At 50.2% G+C, this 15,325-nt stretch overlaps 1 protein-coding gene across 1 annotated transcript in view; it reads right to left on the bottom strand.

Moving 5' to 3' along the window:
• ERI3 (ERI1 exoribonuclease family member 3) overlaps nucleotides 1-15,325 on the bottom strand; it is a 114,903-nt gene that overhangs the window by 64,984 nt on the left and 34,594 nt on the right. Inside the window, exon 5 of the mRNA XM_026033384.1 lies at nucleotides 7,417-7,489. Coding sequence (XP_025889169.1) covers nucleotides 7,417-7,489 — 73 coding nt within the window. The remainder of the gene's footprint in view (nucleotides 1-7,416; nucleotides 7,490-15,325) is intronic.

Below are 15,325 nucleotides of genomic sequence, written 5' to 3' on the forward strand. Positions count from 1 at the left end.
TGCGCTCCCAGGCCCGAGCCAGGCCCAAACACGGGGTTTGTGTGCTCCCGGCCATGCTTGAAGGTGCTCGCCCCGCAAGGGAATGAGGCAGACAGAGACGCTGAGGGCACGAGGAGCCGCCACCGCCGCCATGGGCTGCCCTGACCTCCCCGCAGAGGCCACCAGGCCGCCCCTGATCAATCGCCGCTTGAAGCAGAGCGGGGCTTTCCAGGAAGGGCCTTCCATCCCGAGTGTGGGAAGTCGCCACAGCCCGCGCTAAGTTGCTCCCTTGGTGCAAAACCTGCACCTGATTCCTCTCGCTTCAGCTCCCAGGCACCAGAGCTGCTGATGCTCTTGCTGGTTGGACTAAAGGAGCTGCTCATGGCCCCTTGGTTCTCCMTTTAGATAGTGAGGGACTACAGTCACGTCACCTTACCCTTCTCTCTGGTAATACAAGCAGCATCCAGGGTCTTCTTTACTGTATGCTGAGTCCTCTGGTGGATCTTCACAGTTCTAGTCAACAGCCTCCAAGTTTCCAGAACCCACTGGGATGCAGAGACTCCGGAGAGAGACAGGACCCCACACAGGTCAAACTGGACCCAAACAAAGAGATGATCCAGCCCCTCTGCTCCCGCTCGCTCTTCCCTGTTTATAAACCCAACAGCAACAGTCTTCTGGGTGCAGTATCTGCACACTTTATCAAAAATGATTTTTATGTTTTCTTTCAGGGCATTGATAAAAGTGCTAAATACAAGAGGTCTGAGAAACAGATCCCTACGGGACCCCACTAGGAAGACATGCACTCCATGATGATTACCCACTTACAATTAAATGCTAGGAGCTGTCAGTTTACTCGTTCTTAATCAATGTAATGTGTGCCATGTTGATTTTGTATCACTCTTGTTTCTTAATCAAAATGTCATAAGGTACCAAGTCAAATGCCTTCCACAAGTATATTACATTGACATGGTTACCTTTATCAACCAAACATGTAGTCTCATAAAAAAAATATCAAGTTAGTTTGAAAAAGATCTAGTTTCCATAAATTCACATTGATTGGCATTATATTACCCTCTTTTCATTCTTTATTAATCAACTATGATATCTGGCTTTTCATTACTTTGCCCAGAATTAATGTCAAGCTGATAGGGCTATAATTACTTCATCGGTCATCCCATTTGCCCTTCTAAATTACTGGTACAACATTAGCTTTCTTCCAGTCCTCTAGAACTAACCCCATGTTCAAAGACTTATTAAAAGCAACATTAGCGTCCAGGGCTTCTCTGCCAGCTCTTTTAAACCCCCTGGAAGCCAGTTCTGCAGAATGCCAATGTAAAGCTGTCACTTCACTTCATCACCAAATAATGTTGCGACAAGAAAACATTTTGCTCAGTGATGCAACATCCTCTGCCTTTCCATAAACACAGCATAAAAGTATTTCTTAATCACTGTTATTATGCTGCTATAAGCAATTATTCCATATTTTTTTCCAGTTATAAGCCATTGTCATTGCATGGACACTTTTCTTTCCTCATCTATGAGGAAAACCTAGTTGTTCTGCCCTTAACTTTAGGGTTGTTCTTCCTTCTGTTTCCTTCCACAACCCTCTGTTACTGCTACCTTCCCGGAGAGGTTGCCCAGAGTCAGGAGCTGCAGAGCTGGGACAAGGGGCCCAGGGTTGGCTCCCAGCACAGTTTCAGAAACGAGAAGGTGACAGGGTGTCCAACAAGCTCATAAGCATCTGTCCGCAGTTAGGTGGCCACATCTGCTGTGCTTAACGCTAGGGTTGTGAAGCTCTCTGCCCGAGGAGTCCTTTTTCAGTCATCTGACCATACAATCCACTGCAGCATCTCTATAGCCAGTAACTGAATAAGTGAGTCATTGATAGTAATCATGGTAAGTCCTTGAGAGGTTAGACCTCATGAAAGCAACTTCCAGGAAACCCAGTCAAAAAAATCCCAAACCATTTCTCAATTGCATCCATTTCAATGTGCTTTGTCCAAAGCACTCAAGACACTTTCTACACCAAGTGCCTGAAAACTGCTCCCCTCCTCCCATAGCAAAGGCAGAAAGAATTGTTAATTCAGAGGAGAGACAAAAAGCTGTTAGCAAATCTTTATTTGTTTAGGATGTGTTTGCTTCTAGTTGCCAAATATTAACAAAAACATCCCATTACATGCCTCCTCCGTCTTATTTCACAAAATGAGTAGGTGACCTTAAAACATTTGTGCATATGTATTAACAGTTTGCTTCCAGGCTATGAATACCCACAGATCAGGAAAAGCTGGGTCTAGAAAAGGCTTCCCCCAGCACGGCCACACTGTGCTCCCGCAGGCTCTGTCACTTCTGCTCCGTGATGCCCCGAGGAGGACAGCTCCATTCATCCACCACGCTCATTCAACACTGGCCTTTCATGTGCCAATCACTACCCCGAACAGCTTCTTTTCCAAATAGTTTTCCATTGTTTTATGAACAGTGATTGCCAGGATCACTTGGATGACTGGTTGGGACTTGAAGAGGGTAAAGCAGAAGCACACAGCTGCAATCACACAGTGATGTGCAAAACAACACTATGTCAGCACCAAGGACTATATGAGATAAAACCCTCTTAAACTCTTCCCCTCTCCTGATATATCTATACCCATTTGCACTCCTTACCCCTAGCCTCTGTTGCAGCTTTTTCCAGCACCCGCTCCCTGTAAAGTGACCAAGCCAGGAGCAACTACACACGCAGCCTCGGGGACAAAAAGAGCACCAGGCCAGCTACACCAGGGCAAGGTGACAGAAACCCTCCGGAGAAGCCCAGGCTSCGACAGACACAGCAACCTCCTACCTCGCACTGCAATGCCACCTGCTACATGGTCACCTATAACTGTCACGTCCACCCAGAACATATTACAGCCCTTGCATGGATCAAGTAGGAACCTTCATCTTCATTAGAGCAAGCCAAACTGAACCTTGAGAGAAAGGCATTAAAGTTACAGAGGAAAATAACAAATCTTCTCGGACTTCAAGAGAAGAGCAATCCTGGAATAGCTGCCAGTCTCTTCGGAATCACCCACTATTACTGTCCCTCAGGTCAGGCTACCTGCTGGGAACAGGTGAACAAGCTGTCGTAAGGACAGTTGTCCTGAGAAAGGGGCAGCTCTATGACAGCTCTGGAGGCTCAAAGGGCGATTACCCTTTTTAAAAAGTAAATATAATATCTCTTAAAAAGAAGGAATAAAACACTTCTACTGGTCACGTAAAACACCTTATCATGTCCAGAGAAGAAGCTGAAGATAAGRGTGGCAGATGCAGTGTTAAAACGCAATAGTTTCTGTAACCTGGTTYCAGAGTCGCGGGACTGGCAAAGCGCTTTTGCTCCAGCTCTCACACAGCAGTCAGCCTGCACTGCAAAAGAGACAACTAAGCAAGAACTGGCCAGGTCTATGAAATCAAGAGCAGCACATGAGGACTGGGAACATTTACTTGCTTTTTCTCACAATATAAGATCTAGGCCCAAGAAAACAATCACACCATAGGCTTAAAAGAAACAAAAGGGCATGCTTCTTCACACAACACGTGCCCAAAAAGAATAAATTTTTATGCATAATTTAATAGCAAAACTCATTGCTGTAGGATGCTGTAAAAAACAAACGCATGAACAGATCCAAAAAGGGACTAAGAAGTTTTGGTAGACATAYATGGTAAACTTGGTGGGTGACAGACCCAGTGGTCCCGATGCRGCCTCCAGCCCAAACCCCTTGCAGAGAGGACTGTTGGGAACCTGTAACTGAATAAGCCGACTCCAACCCTGCTCTCTGTTATACCCTTCAAGCACCTGCCACTGCCCTCTGTAGAAAAGGGATCCTGACTGAACAGAGCTTTGTTTTGCTCTCTTCATCACCTTTCTCGTGTTTTTTTTTTGTTGTTTTTTTTTTTTTTTTTTACCTCCACATATTAATCATAAGCAGATACTCTGGTGTCAAAACCTACCTACATCCCTCTCCTTCTACTCAGTTCCTCCTCCCTCCAACAAACTACACCCAGGTCTGGGATGCGCTTCCAAACACAGCAGTGCTGGTGCTTCCAGAGGCCACTGTGCTTCACTCCCAAGCTCCRGGCTGCCCAGGAGACACAACCTCAGCCCAGCACAGCGCTGGCTCCGACGCTCCTGCGAGGAGCTGCTCAGGGAGGGGACATTCAGCTTCACCGACTCCATCGCTAACCCAAGCAGGAGCTGGAAARACAAACCACAGGGGCTCCCGAAAGAGCAAAGGAAGCATGAACAAGAGCTGATCCTTGTTTCAGACTAAGCACTAAAGATTTTACCCCGGCTACCAGGCAATACTCGTGGGGCAGGAGCTCGGTTCTAGCTTGTTAGTTGCAGCAGCTTTCTTAGCCTCCTAAATCCTGCCCACAGCCGCTTGCTTTCTGCACGCTTTGCTCCACTGCTGCCCCTCTCTCCAGGCATTAAGCACTCTGCTATTGCAGTCCTGAGCACCCAGCAAAGAGCACACAGCTCTGGTCCTGCACCTCAGCCCTAACCCTACAGCATTCTTGCTCATCTACACGACAGGCACACCAGGCAAAGTGGCAGACGGGATGGTGACTCTCCGTTGGGATGGTTTAGGGGGATATCTGAGATGCTCCGCATTCAAATCCAGCTTCCTCCGCTCTGCAAAGCCCTCCCAGGATGCTCAGCTAATCRAAGTGAAGAACATGATAAACTCCCTGCCCCAAGACAGCTCCATGCTGACAGTTCACTAGAGATACAAGATCGCTCAGTGACATTAAAAATGTCAGCAAGCACCAATCAGGCTTGATGGAAAGGCTGCATTAGCAGGCGGGGGCATGGGCAAGGTAAAACTTCCACAAACTCTGCCAAGTGCATTTTATCCTTTCATCATCCCTGGGAGGCTCCTTCACAGATCCCAACATACTGGTGGCCACCATCAGCACCCAGAGCAACCAAGTCAGGTGTGGAGCTCCCCACCACCACCACATCAATCCAGACAGGTTTTCCAGGGCACTCCAGCAGTGGTGACCAGCAGGGACCTGGGATGCTGGTATTCAGCCTGCACAGGAGGCAAGTTGTGGAAATTCAGAAGGAGGTTGAGGACAAAGGGTGTTTGTCTGCACCGTTCCCGCAGTACAGACATGACAAGGGAATGAGTTCATCAGACAAGGAAGCCCGAGAATGGCTCTCATAATCTCCAGGGACTGCTTAGCTCTAGGGGTTCTCTAGCAGAGGCAGTGCAGATAAGAACAGTTTCTTTAAATTACATAAGATATAATAAAAAAGGAGAGCTAAGGGCTGTGCATGGGGAAGGGGAATCTGGAGCGTATCTTGCTACCGATGCACTACACACAGTGCACAAACACAAGCCTCCTCCCTGCTGCCTTCCCTGTGTAGGAATGATCCCGTGTTTCTTCCAGCACACAGTCCCACTCTTTGATGGGGCTACTATTCTGCAGGATATTGCTCTCATCAGACACACCATTTAAATATCAAATAAACTCTTTTCTTACATCAGAACAACCCAAGCCTCTGCCATTAGCCATGACCCAGAAATGAGCAGCTTCACACAGAGCCCAACACCTTCATGGATCAGGTCAGAGGCAGACTCAACCTGGGAGGTATTTCTAAGCATGGAATTTGCCAGAGGGAGGGGAAAAGGGGATGTCTGAGCTATGATGGGAAGAGCAGGAGGGCTCTTTACCTGTCCATTCTGATTTGTCTCATACTAGTAGATCAAAAGTCAAGAGGGACTGAGACCTCACTGAGTCTCACTGCTCACAATTATTCATCTAGGCTGGAAATCCTCTCTCATAAAAATGCACAGGCAGCTCCCCCACAAGCATCCCCAGACAGGGGGCAGCAAGTGGCAGAGGGAGCTCCTCACTGCAGGGTGAGAGCTCCTCACCCCAAGGCAGGCAGCTCTTCATCACAGTAGGAAGAGGTCTCCTCCTCTTCCCACTTCAGCCCTTGGTCCTTCACTGATGCTCCCCAGCCCTCAAATTAATCCCACACTAGTTGCTGATGCACCACACACAAATATTAGTCTTGAAAAGCAGCCCCTTGCCTATCTGCCTAACTGTATTATGACAAATCCCAGCTCCCAACATGCTAAATCCAAGAACTACAGGAACGAGCCCATTCATCCTGGGGCCAGGAGGAAAAACACGGTTGGATCAACCTACTTCTTAGTAAACACCAAGGTACATGGGGATTTTTTATTATTATTATTATTATTTTGCAGCCATCAACCTGCTGGTTATATAGCTGCTATCCATTCACCAGAAGTTTAGTGAACTTCAAATGGCGATCATTAATGGTCACTGAACTGCAGAATGCCCCAATGTGCCTTCAGATTTCATTTACCAAGGACCAGCAATCAGCCAAAAGATTTGCTCTGACAGCAGGGAAATACAAGACCCCTTGACAAGTTCAGTGGGGAATGTGCTGCCAGCAGCCCTTGTTAGCTGCACGTTCTACCCTATTTGACGGAACRGATCATGCAAATTGTCCTTCTGCGGCCGCTCGGCGCGTCACTCATGTTTCCATTTAAAACAATACACAAATAAAAGAACAACAGAAAAGCCCACAAGTACAAGGACTTGTTTATAAGCAAATATCACTTCCCAAGACCCTCCTAATTATCAGGAAAAGGTGCAGAAACTCAAACAAACCATTAAATTGGCTGGGGGAGGGGATCCATACTCATGCAGAGGCTTAGCCAGAAGGGCCACCCCCATTTCTCCCACACACAGTTCCCAGGGCCCCACAGTGTCACTGTTTGCAGTGCTGCTAGTTGTATTTTCTTGCCATTTAGGGCATCACCACAACTTTCAGTGCAGATGGAGCCAGGAGAGCTGCTGGACACATGGCAGGCTGCTCTAGAGCCAGCGAGAGATGGTGCAGGGCACAATGAGATGCAGCAAAGTGCAAAGAATCTTTTGCAAAGCCAACACAGGTTCCCCAGGTGGAAGTATTGCTGAGACCGTTCCCTTTCTCCACAGCATAAGGGGAAACGCTGGCTTTTAACCTGGGGTAATTCCAGGTGTTTTCCAAGCAGAATTCAATGCGAAGGGAACTGTACTCCTCAGAGCCTTAAACTGCTGGAAAACGGAGAGTCAGCAAGACAGGGACAACATAGCCTTTGCTGAAGAGGGGCCTCACAGCGTCCTGCTATTGTGCCGAGACACCGCACTGTGCTGGCCACAATGGGATTCTCCCCAGCTGCAGAACTCATCCCATCAGGTACAGGAAGACTCTATTAGAGGAGATACAATAGGGAGCCAGAGGACTCTCTCAGCCCGGCTTCTGAGAAAATAACTCATTTCAATGCAAAACAGCAGTAGTTATTAGACACCTCCTTAAAGAGGAAAGGAAAAGAGAAAGAGGASGGGGGGAGAGGGAAATGGGGACCATTGCAGTTTGCACAAAAGTACCTTTTTCAGATTAATCCACTGTTTGAAGTAATCAGCAACCGGCAGCCCTAAGTACTGGCATTGTCCTGGTAACCTGTAAGAGAGAAGAGAGAGCAGGTTTGATTCAATTACTGTGTCCTGACAACACAAACTGTTTTATTAAGCGCATGTGGTGTCGAGATGGAAGAGACCCTGAGAGTGCGGCAACATGCTGCGCATCAGAGGGATCCTCAGCTCTTGGCAAAGCCAAAAAATCCACAAACACAAAACTTGGCCGAAATCTTAGGCACATCCAGCTCCCTCCAGGCTGCTGGACACCTTCCTGGAGGCTGAATATTTAAATGGGGACCGTGTGTTACAACAGCGTGGAGTCGCCCTCCCCGGCAGCCAGCTTGTAACAGGACCAGAGCATCCAAACTGTCCCTAACCCATCATAACCCCCTGCAAAACCCTCCTGCTCACCAGGCAGACACAAGGATTGACCCAGGACACAACAGAGCAATTCACCTGAGATATCTTGTTGCTTTTTCATTTGGCCATCATGTATAAAATGCTGAGTGAGACATGAGGGAAGGAAGGTGGCAATGCACCCATTTTTGAGTGGCAATGCTGCAGAAACACCATTTTTTTGAGGGTGCTTAGAAAGCAGAGGCTGCTTTCCAAGCAGCTGCTGAGAAGAGGAGGGCAGCCGCGCTCTGAAGAAGCCAGAAGCAGCTTGGTGTCTCAGTAAGGCTGAGAGCGCCAGCATTCAGAGTTGTCAGCACGCATTAAACCTCTCCTCCTACAGCAAGCAAGCAAAACAGGGCTTGCAAAATAAATTTCTATTGAAAAAGGAGGAGGGCTGCCCAAAAGGACAAGAGGAGCCCTGGATTTTGAAGCTGCTTCTCCCCCAGCCCCAGGGTATTTGCAGGGTAGCTGTGCAACGTCTCTCTGTCAGGAGACGAGCAGAAATGCTCCAGTGGAGCCAGTGCTGGCAGAGGAGTTATGGGAGTCTTCCCCAGCCAGTTTGATCTGATCAAGAGTAATTGATGGATCTCGTTCGTTCATGTACTGCCGAGCATGCCTGGGGCACTGGGCACGAGATCTTTAACTGAAGGAAAGGAACATCCCAAATAAATATGTCAACTAAATAAATGACTAAATTAGACCTGGTTGTATTGTCTGTGTTAAAAGGCACAAGCCCAGGAATTGGCCTTTGAAACTGGAGGGTGGCAACCTCACAGCTTCCTTGGACATTTTGGGGCTTTCAGGGAGACTTCGCAGGGAAGAAAGGAAGAGCTGTGCCAGCATCACCTGGCCAAACATGCCAGCACAGACCCCGTCCCAGGCAAAATCTCCCTCTTTGTGTAACTAGAAGAGTGGATAATCCAGACAGGGTTCAGCTTTAAGGCTGCAATTCAGGAAAGCTTTGCTCCGGTGTAAGCACAAACCCAGCCTTGAGCCAGGCTTCACCTGCAGCACCCATGCATAACGCTGAGCTCAGCTCCAAGCCCCCCTCAACAGGGCAGCACCTCTTCACATCTATAAGCAGTTCTGCTTGTCAAGGGAGATGAGAAGTACTGCAGTACTCAAGGAAGAGTCCTGCTTTGGTTCTGCCTCCACTTTAGTGGAAAGAAAAAGAAGTCAAGAAATACACGCAGAGTTATGCAGCCCACAGAGCCAGCTCTCAATGACAGCCCTACTTAGATTAAGGAAAGAATAGACTCTCTGTGCCAAAACCAAATGCATGATCCCGAACAGAAGCACACAGCATCATTTAGGAGTGATAATTTAACTCATACAAAGACACCTGTATCGAGCTCCAGAGGAACCTCTGCAAGGAGGAAGCCTGGCAAGAGAAGGAGCTTGCAAACAGGACTGAGACAGTTTGCAGAGTGTGGTGTGACAGCATGTTCCCCTCCCTGGGCATGGCCATGTGAGGCTGGCCCCATCCCTCTGAAATAAACCACCTGGAGTCACTCCCTGCAAATGCATAAGGGAGCTGCCACATAAAACCAAGCCTGACCCACGCATTTTCCAGCCATTACACATATGTCCATGACATCCCAGAGCTGAACAGACCTTACCAGCCCCAACCAGTGTCCTAACAAAGCTAATCCACTAGGGAAGCTGCTTTCTACTAGTGCCGAAAAGAAAAAGATCAAAAGGAAAAGGCATCATCTGAAACAAATGAACAGTTTAATATCACCATATGATCAGCTCGACCTCTTAGACCACTCGCATTTGGCTAGAGAGGATCACGACAGGAGTTTACAAAAGGGTTGTTACTGCAAGTGGGGGAGTCTCCTCCCAACTTCAATAACTTCATCAATAATAAACTTCATTAATATAGGTCTCTGTGTAGCTCCAATTAGAGAGATATTAATAGTCTCACCTACCATTTGGACAGGGCCCAGGACAAGCRAGTACAGCATCATTCTTGTTAGTCCAACAAATTGACAACTAACCTCACCAGCACAATGAACGACATCTAAACTGCTTCCATCCCTGTGGGACCAACGGCCCGGGAACCAGGAGAGCCTGGCTCTGCTTCCACCCTGAGACTCACGGGAGCACGCCTTGGGCACCGCACCGGGGATCTTTAATTGGAGAAAATAAATGTTCCAAATAAATATGTCAACTAAATGAATGACCCATTTTTGCAAGACGACACCAGAAGCTGTCTGTGGAGCTGTGACCTCGGGACATTCCCTTCCCCCTCCGCACCCGTGCTCCCCTCGTTTCACGTTAGCACCGGAAACACTTCCCAGGGAAGCTGTTGAGCACTGGAATATCTGCACATGTGCTGCAGCCTGGATGGGCTCCCTGCAGCAGGAGCACAGCTGAAATGCACCTTTCCATTCCTTGAGGTGAAAAACAGCCCCTCTGTGAGCCTGTGTTTAGTGAAGGAAGGTCCTACGGTTGTGGTCCACCCTGGGTGCACAACACGCCGAGCACACACAGGCACTGGGGCTCTCACTGCACACAAATCGGGTCTCTGTGCGGCCATGGGAAGGAACACACATCTCTGCAGCCTCTTCCTCAGCTCCAAGGCTTGTACCTGCACAATTCCAGACCTGTTTGAGCAGGAAGGAGGTTCTCCAAGGTCTTTCCCAAGGTGGAGGAAACAGGGCTCTTCCCATTGGCAACAAAACTRCATAGGCCCTTACAGAAGTATCTCTGTTTACCAGGGTCACCACTCACTGGAGCAGCTCGCGGGGAAATGTGCTCTTCRTAGCCGTAAGGCTCCTCACTTCGGCAGAATTTAACCTCTATCACGGGGGAAAGCTTTGAGCAAAGACTCCAGATCTGGCCCTCTCTCTGGTAGGGGAAAAAAGAGTGAGTGGCCCTTCAGCAACATCCCGGGACCCTTCCAGCTTGTGGCCTGGGTCTCCCAAACAGGGGAGCTCCCACTTCTGTGGGAAGGAAGGTGGCTCTCCAAGCACCCCTGCAGCCGTGCTTCAGCGATGCCTGCAGCTGGTACAGGGGAACTCAAAACACTGTGGGGCTTTCCAGCCTCCCAGGGCAGCTTTGGCACCGTGTGTCCTTTCCGCAGCAGAGATGGCAGCACACAACCTCCGCCCGCAAAACCCGCGTCCCTTCGGACTCTCCTGGGACTGCGGTCGGCAGCGACAGCTACGCACCGTTCTCAGAGGGCTCCATCACCCCGGGCTCCATTTTCCAGGCAGCCCCGCTCCTCCGTCGGCGGCAGGGGAAATGGGCCTTGGAGATGAACGAGATGCAAATAGGAGGCGAGGTCACATGGCTGCATTTCTCCCGTTGGAGGCAGCGCTCTCMAAGCCGCTAAGACGCGCACAGCTCGGCGGTGATAAACGGCCCTGCTTTAGTTATCACTTCCCTTAAGTTAAGGAGAGCAGCCTAGTGATGGATGGGCTGGAATTCGGTTATCAGGGAAGGCTGTCAGCCAGAGTTGCCTATCTCCACACACATTTAGCACGGCATCATTATGCGATGGCATGGAGTTAAAATATGACCAAGGGTATTGAAAGAAAGAAAGAATGGGATTAAAAAAAAAAAAAAGGCAAATTGAGCAACAATAAAGGAGCGTGAGGCGAGAACGTTATCGTACTAGTGACACCTTTTATCTCGGGCTGGTTAGCTAGAGCAGGGCACAAATTGGTCCTTCCTCCACTATTGTATCCTCTTGTACAAACAGAGGCAGATAAAATGTGTCACCAGCGCGATAGCATATCAATTTAACCCTAATTATCCAGGGGGTCAAGTTAAGAAATGGGGGTTTCTCATTTCAACAGGTCCCTCCATCTCAGCTCGGAGCAACCCCATTAATATGGAAGGGGGAGGGACAGCCATAATTGATTTCCATCACTCAGGTGGTCCTGGTGTATAAAAAATTAATGCCTGATTCTCCCAACTAATCAGAGCTGGTTAATGTCCATCTGCTTCTGGGTTCAGAGTGTCAGCAGACAAAGAAATTGGGCCACTTTCTCCCCACTGCATGTACTGATATCGAGCTGGTTAACAGAACAAGTCCCTCTTCAGGAAAGATAAAGAGACATTAAATCTTGATATTCATAGACCTGGTCTCAGCCTTCAGAAAAAGAAGGCAGGTACTAGAGATCTTGAGTTGTAATAGATACAGATACATTTTGATTGTGCCCYGGCCAACCCCACAGCACTGGGCCGTCAAGGAGAGGGTGGGCACCYCCAGCCCCTTTCCACAGCCTCCCACCCTGGAAACCCAGTCGCATCCTCTCCGTGGCTGGAGGAGGGTGGCACAGCCATATGGATGCAGCAACAGCAGGAGCCACAAGGTGGGAGCCCATGGAAAGAGCTGGAGATGCCTCCCAGCCCTGCACCGCTAGGCAAGCAGGGCCTGAACGGTCCCTCGGCACAGGGAGCCAGAGCAGGATCTCTGCCAGGTGCTCTCCTATCAGACGAAGAGGGAGCAATTTCTCTGGAGACTCTGGAAAGCTGAAGAAAGCTTGGATGCCTTCTCCTAGCACAGGAAGCTGGCAAGGGAGGAACACCCACATGCTGAGGCACACGAGATGCTTTATCAGAGAAACAGAGCTGCGGAAGGCAAACTCACGTCAGTCAGCTCTGAATCCTGCATCGGCTGAAGGAAAGGCAGGAATTTAAAGCGGTTTAGTTAAACCCACGCTCTGCTGAGGGGACAGCCCAAACTGATCCACAGCAGCAGGTTTCACCCACACGCCCAGCCACCCCCCTGGCCACTGCGACACCCCAGATGCCGTTTCAGCCCCGTGCAGTCACCCAGCCTTCCTCTCCAAAGGACAGGCCCACGGGAGTCCCCCAGGAGAGCCTTGGAGAGCAAATCCCTGGGGCCCAGGCCTGCGCGGGGCAGCTGCCCATGCTCTGAGGCACAACCTGTCACCACAGGGAACTGGGAGGTTGCTCAAGAAAGTAGAAAGTGAGGATCTGGGGAACCCAGGATGAATCCACGGCAATGAGGGTGCTGAAGCCACCCAGCAGTGCAGGAAGGCAAGTGCGCAGCCAGTGTCCCACCACGTTCCCTTCCAAAGTGAAGGACAGACGGCTCAAGCCTTCAATCACTCTCTGACACCCTGTTCCAACCCACAGACCCAGGGACCAAAGGAGCCCCCTCCCTTTTGCCTCCCACTGCAGGAGCCCCCCAGGAGCCTGCACACCTGAGACTCCTTCCCTCTCCCATACACCAAACTATCCCGCGGGGGCTGTACTCCAAACCCGCAAGCAGCAATCCTGTGGAAAGACTCRGCTTTTGGAGAGAGTCTGAAAAGCCCTGGGCTTTCATACAAGCCCCGAGACAGGTCCCTTCTCCCTCCCTCCCTCCCTCCCACCTCCCTCTTTGCTTCCCTGCCGCCCTCTCAGTTCTCTCAGCCACCCCCAAACTTGTCACAGTGCAGCAAGCCCAGGAGCAGCACATCAGTTCTAAATACCAGCGTGCATGAAGCAGGGACATGAGAGCAGGGAAGTGGGAACAGACAGAGTGAGTCTCCACCGCCTGTCAGGAAACACTAATGAATTTCAACCCGAGCAGCCATTGCCTCAGACGGGCTGGCGAGAAGAGGAGCGGCAGCCCGGGCTCCGCGGAGCCGCTTGCCTCTTTTCAAAGCCCCTCCGTTGATAAATGTGACTGCTGAGGGGCTGGGACGGGTCCAGGGGAGGCGTCTGAGCGGCAGCACTGGGTGCTCCTGGGCAGTGTCGGCTCCCCAGCTTCACCCGCGAGCGGTGCCAGGCAAGGGGGCAGGAGCGCAGGGCCTCCCCGCGGAGCCRCAGCGCTCCCTGCTCCTCTCAGTCCTACCAAGGAGCTTCCTTGCTCCCAGCAGCCAAGCGGCAGAGCACCACTGTGATACCAGGAACACTCCCCAGGAGCCACACGCCCAGCACCCCACAGCCCTTTCCCTGGAGCAGGGAACAGCCCTTGGGACGGGCAGGTGGATGCACGGGACACACGAACACCCGGGCTGTGTCACCGACAGCAGCAAAGGGTTACAGAGCGGCGGGTGCCTCTGCTAACGGGATCACATTCCCCAGGCAGCGGCAGGAAGACACATCCAGTGCGGGGCACCTCATGGCAACCGCACCGATGCACAACATGAAGGTCAATGCAAGTCTTCCTTCCAAATGTCAACCTGTCATCTCCGGATATTAATGAGGGCTGACCAGCAGCTAAAATGCATCCATGCTCCATTAGTAATAAAAGAGTCACGATGCAGGAGCGGAGCACACACACCAAGGCATGTGGAGACACCAGTGGGTCTGCAGGGCCTGGGGACACGTGGTGAAGCACAAGATAACGAGGGTCACTCCAACTGCCCAGCAAGGGAAGCAGTCRCCACACAAACCCAGTCACTGGAGTGTGTGTGATCGGTTTCCCTCCATCTTTAATTGGATTAGGGTAATGAGGCCAGCAAAGCCAGGCCTAAGGAGCGAGGCTGGTACCTGCRCTCTCAGACCTTCCTCCTTTCTCTGCCAGCCCCATTCTGGACAGCACRGCCTTCTCCTTGCAGCAGGACGGCTGCTGCTGGGGAAGCTCAACCAGCAAMGCCTGCACACCTGGCACTCACAGCAGCACCAAGAGCTCAGCTCCCACCCTGCCGATCCACCCATCAAGCATGATCCTACAGTGGGATCGTGCTTCCCTAGGTTTTGTTGGGTACTCGTGAATTTGGAAGAACCCCAACATCTGTGCTCCTCAAGCCGCTAGCTGGGGAGTAGCAAAGTCTATTGACCCCAGAATGCGAGCAGAGCTATGCATACCCTAGGAAAATTATTCTGCTGCCAAAGCATGCAGTGCGAGYGGCTCTAGGAGCCCCTCATTTGTCCTGCAAAGCACCGTGTGCCTTCCACTGCCATCAACCTTAATGAAACATGAAGGTGTTTAACACCAGGCGAGATCTGGCCCTTTTTGCTGGTATCCGTCTGCGCGTCAGCTCGATGCTGGCAGAGATGCTATCTCAACATTAAAAGCAAGGCTGTAACACAGCAGGTATTCAGCCTCCYGGAGAAGACGTTCATCAACAATTGCACACACATGATGCTACAATAAATCTATGTGCTACTACTTAACAGCTTCTCTTAAAAAGATTCATGGCTCTATTTACTGGGCCTGATTCTGCTGCTAGGCACGTGAGACAAAATCTGGAATAATTCTAAGTTGCTGGTGAGAATCAGACCCTTTGATTGTTATAAATAATATAACATAATAACCGTGCAGGAAACCTGGCTCCACAGTTCAGCCAAGGTTAGGAGCACAGCACACAAGCTGGAAATTTTTCCATGGTGAATCCTGCAAATTGTTGAAGGAATATTCAGGGGTAGAGAYAACACTCTCACCAGCCCTTTCTGGATAGTGAAGAGGACTGGAAAGTCTTTTCCTTTGTTATCAGAAATACACCAGGATGCTCTAAAGGAAAGAGAAACTGAAAGGTTTCCAAGGCAGAGAGAGCAAGGGAATGTGACACTA

The sequence above is a fragment of the Nothoprocta perdicaria genome, unplaced genomic scaffold (genome assembly GCF_003342845.1).
Source record: "Nothoprocta perdicaria isolate Ctin4 unplaced genomic scaffold, notPer1 scaffold_0, whole genome shotgun sequence".
Taxonomy (NCBI): domain Eukaryota; kingdom Metazoa; phylum Chordata; class Aves; order Tinamiformes; family Tinamidae; genus Nothoprocta; species Nothoprocta perdicaria.